Genomic DNA, 4,979 nt, shown 5'->3' on the forward strand with positions numbered 1-4,979 from the left:
CATCCTCGCTTTTAGAAAGAGAACGTTCGTGAAAGCGCTTGACACATGTGCGAGGATCAAGATTAACGATGAGGATCCTCAATGGACGGTTGAGAAGATGCCACGTGCTAGAGTCATGGGAGACATGACGCTTTTACCTAACGGAGATGTGTTGCTTATCAACGGTGGTTCTGCTGGCTCAGCTGCATGGGAGCTTGGTCGTGAACCGGTTTTCGTACCGGACTTGTACCATCCCGAGAATCCGGTTAACTCGAGGTTTGAGTCGCTTAACCCGAATACAATACCGAGAATGTACCACTCTACAGCGATTCTTCTACGTGATGGGAGAGTTCTTGTCGGAGGAAGTAACCCTCACGGGTTTTACAACTTCACCGGAGTGCTTTTCCCGACCGAGCTGAGGTATTTGGGTAAGGTTACAGTGATTCGAATTCATTGGCTTTATTATTCTCTTCAAGTTGTGTATGTTTTTAATACAAAAACATAACCATGACTTTTTAATTATTTGAAGACTTGTAATTTGTAAAGTTTACTTGGGTGAAGTGTATCTTTTGATTGACAAAATTGCACTTTTTGGTTAATAAAAAAAATTGTATTTTTTGTAGTAAAAATGGCAAATCTCTAACTTATCACTTTTTAAAGTTTATAAAAAAATTGCACTCAATAATTAAAATTATCAAAACAGCACTAATTTGCAAGAAAAAAGAACAAACTACTGAAATTTTAATAGTTTTTAGTTCCTAAATGCTAACTCCTAAACTATAATCACTAAACCCTAAGCCCAAATATATTTTTTTGACAAATTTTATTTTTAAGAAATTATGGGAAATTGCCACAAATACCACATTCATAATACTACTTTTCATGTTTACATTAATCACTTTTACCTTCGCTTTTAATGAAGGGGTAAAAGACACTTATACCCCTAGGATTAATTAATTTAGACTTAGGGTTTAGAGTTGAGTAGGGTGGGGTAGAGTTTTTGCAATGTGAAATTTAGGATTCTCATAAATATATAAATAAATACTAAAATATTTTTTTAAAAAATTTTAAAATAGTTTCAAACATAATTTTTTATTTTTTTTAAAGAAATTATGAAAAAAAAATTTAAAAAAATTCGAAAAAAAAATCAAAAAACAAAATTTATAAAAAAAAATCAAATTTGAAAAAGTATAATTCGAAAACATAAAAAAAAATTGATTATTTATTTAAATAATGATTTATTATATATATAGATAACAAAAGTATATGAGTCTTTTGTCAATTAATGAAAAATATATTTTTGAAAATTTTCATTTAGTGGTGGTAAAGATGAAAAGTGGTAAAGATGAAAAGTGGTACCATGAAAATAGTAAACATAAAAGTTCTCCAAAAATTATTTTCATTCTAATTTTTCACAAATATGATTTACTGCTATTTGAAAGTATTTATCTAATAAGAATGTGTGCTCTCGACTCGATGATTATTAGTTCATTGGATACTCTTCTTTCATGTCTGGCCTTGGCCAAGAAGAAACATTCTCTGTACATCATATTCTCATTGACGTATAAAACTTTAAGACTAGTGTGTTAGAAGAAATCGGCAATTCAAGTTTCACATCATATATTAGACAGAAAAAAGTTTTTATATATTTGATCCAGCTATAAGGTTGTTTGGGGAGTAACCCAAAAATAAATTTGGAGAATTCACGCCCAGAGCGTTTTATGTCTTTTTTTCTTACTTTCCCTAAGTTTTTTTTATCAATCTCTAATTCTAGCATTCCCCCTTTTGGATAGTTATAGCGGCCCATAGGCGCGAGATGTACCTTGTGGGGGTGGGAGGGGGAGGGGGGTCCCTGGGGAATTTCGTTATCGGGGCTGATTCTACGAGAATTTTTATGAAAGTCTTTCATTTGCTTCTCTTCGAATTCAAAATTACGACAGAAAAATGTTAAATTCTTGAGTAGTCTACTTCCCTTCGAATGCCAGACCAAATTTGGGAGAAAGAGACGTATCCGACGAAACATTTTTTTTGCTTTCTAATCGGTACAACCTTATCGGAAGAAATAATATCATACTAAGCGAAGGATTGGACATTTGGACATTTAGTTTTATTAGAGCGCATGGCCTCGATCATGTGCATCCGGTTTGACTCTAGTAGAAAAGCGTTCCATAGTATTTGGTTTGAAGGGAAGATTGTCAGAAGAAATTAATAATTCAAATTTCACATCAAATGTTAGATGGAAAAAGGTCTAATATATATATTTGATCTAACTGCACTTATAGTATGAGACCTTCTGGGAAATAACAATCTAGAATAAATTTATGAGGATTCGGACCCAAAGCATACAATATCATACTAAACAAAAGGTTGGACATCTGGTGACGGACATCTTCTAGTAAAATATCTAGCATCCAACACAAGCATTCCGACTGGTTCACAAGTATAATGTGATCAAGCCAAAAGGATATCTGGTCCGTCACAAACATAGTGCATGGAGAGATCGGAGGAGTACGTAGGATAAACGGAAATTATATGTTCTGGTATGGAAGTTGGATTAGTACAATGAAGCTTCGAAAACTAAACCTTCTTATTTATTACTTCTTGATACATAATAATCTAATAATAACAGATTACAATTTACAAGTATGCATATGTACATATGAATAATATGATGACGCAAAAATAGGAGGCAAACTATTAGCAACATTAAAAATGTAGGGTCAATTAGCCGCATTCATGAATAGAATGTCATTTGACAATCATTAGATTTGGTGATACGGAAATACGAATATTAATTCATAAATAGTGTAAACAATATATGGTCAATATTATGTATGTAGTCTAGAGAAATGTATGAATATTGTATTTATATGCACTATTAAAAATAAATGGCTAATTTTAAATATCAAAAGTTAATTATAATTTAAATTAACTGCCTTAGAATATAAATACAAAATGCATCTTCACTATAATAAGAAATTTTCTGAGATTATAATTAAATCTAATGATATATTTAACTTTGCATCATTGGAAACTGAAGTATATATCTTTTTAATGAAGTATATATCTTTAGATATGATGTAGCTTTTCACCGCTGGAGCAAATACCATGTATGTGTGCATGAATGTTCTGTGTTTGTTAATTAGTTATTTATTACTAGGAAACATGGTACGACCAGAATAATTAACATGCAACGAACCAGGATAAACAGCCCCTGGAATGACTAAAACGTAACAGACTTTGACTTGTATAATCAATTTGTTGCATGTTTGATGTTGACACAGCATTACCCATATTTGTCCTTGCAGCCTACCGATCAAATTAGTATCACAAATAATCAAAATAACATAGTAAGTCAAACCAATAATGAAAAATGTTCGTTCCACGACATATCATATATGATTTAAACAATTAATGTTTGAAACGAATCAAATTAGAACGATATTTGACATCTAAGCAACAAAGAAGGAATATTCATTTACATGTACGGGGCCATAAAAACAGTGAAGTTGATGTTACCAAATAGATAAACATCTAAGGATTTGTTTTGTGTGAAGAAGTTATCATGTATACTTTTAAAAATATATTTAAACATGAATTACACCGTTGGAACTAGTTTAATTTTAAAGCAATTCTCTCGTATAACAATTTTTAAGTTTATGTCATAAAAATAGCTTTCTAGAAAGAAAATGACCAAAATACTTTTTTTTTGAAATTTTTAATTTTTATTTTTTTTAATTTGAAATTCTATCTCCAAAACCCAGAGTCGGGTCTGGCTAAAAGCTAACCAAGCATATGCTTGGGCCCTGAAGTTTATAATTATATTAAGGGCCAATAATTTCGACAAAAGCGCAGTCAGTTCTACTGGTCTTTGAAGAAATCAGATGTTCAAGGTCGCTTGTTTGAATCTAAGCAAAAAGATTTTTTTTTCTTTTCAAAAATAAGTTACCAAAGGGCCAAAAGTGTATTATGTGTTTGGGGCCCCATAAAACTCAGGACCGACCTTACCAAACTCCATCATTTAAGTCTAAATCATAAGTATAGATTAGTTAATTTTAGGATAAAAATGATTTTTTACCCTTCGTTGAAACTTATTTTGGTCATTTTCTTCGTTAAATTATTGTGACAAAAATTTAAAAATAGTTATCTTAGGAAATTTCTCTAATTTTATGTGCATGGGTCTTTTGTTAAAAATTAACAGGCGGTTGTTTACCATGTTATTGTGTGTTCTTTCATTTATAACAAGAAAAATAGCAACAATTTAAATGGCTAGCATGCAACGAACCACAAGAAATAGAATTTAACTTGACCTTGAAGTAATCCCAAAAAATCTCAAATAATTATGTATCAAATCCCTCCAGGATAATGTAAATCCAATAATCTAAAATGTTCCTTCCACGACAAATCATATTCTGTATATCTGTAATAGTGATATAGGTGTGTATAAATGCAATCCTGCATCCAAAAATAGTTGGTGTCAAAATAAAATGAAAGGATAATTAAAAAAGATAGTAAACTAAATATGGGTTCATTTGTTAGTTTCCAGGAATCTATCACCGGCTACGTGAATGCACAAACATCAACACACATATGGCTTCGACGACATAAAGTATTAGAATTGCCAAGTGTGACTCAAAACTTGGAGTCAAACCCAAAATAATACTCCAACTTGGGTCAAAGGCAAAAGTAACCTAAAAGGCTATTGAAATTACAACTATCCCCTTGTGACCAAACAAAAAAATGGAATTTTTTTTACGTTTCTACCCCTCGCAAGTCGTCTGTTTAGACGACTTGAAAATAAGTCGTCCAGACGACTTAACTGAAAGTCGTCTGGACAGTTAGTCTTAAACATAATTTAAAAATTTTGTAAAAAATATTTTGATAAGTGAAAAATGGGAATTATGTAATTAACATATGTCTTAGGAGGTATAAATTAAGATATAACAAATTTCAATTGTTTTCAGCATAGATGAGTGAAAGTAGTGAGTCATGATATTCTT

General features: G+C 31.3%; 1 protein-coding gene across 1 annotated transcript in view; it reads left to right on the forward strand.

The window, feature by feature from the left end:
• LOC106302878 (galactose oxidase-like) overlaps nucleotides 1-4,979 on the forward strand; it is a 14,200-nt gene that overhangs the window by 864 nt on the left and 8,357 nt on the right. The window contains exon 2 of the mRNA XM_013739285.1: nucleotides 3-399. Coding sequence (XP_013594739.1) covers nucleotides 3-399 — 397 coding nt within the window. The remainder of the gene's footprint in view (nucleotides 1-2; nucleotides 400-4,979) is intronic.

The sequence above is a fragment of the Brassica oleracea genome, chromosome C7, assembly GCF_000695525.1.
Source record: "Brassica oleracea var. oleracea cultivar TO1000 chromosome C7, BOL, whole genome shotgun sequence".
Lineage (NCBI taxonomy): Eukaryota > Viridiplantae > Streptophyta > Magnoliopsida > Brassicales > Brassicaceae > Brassica > Brassica oleracea.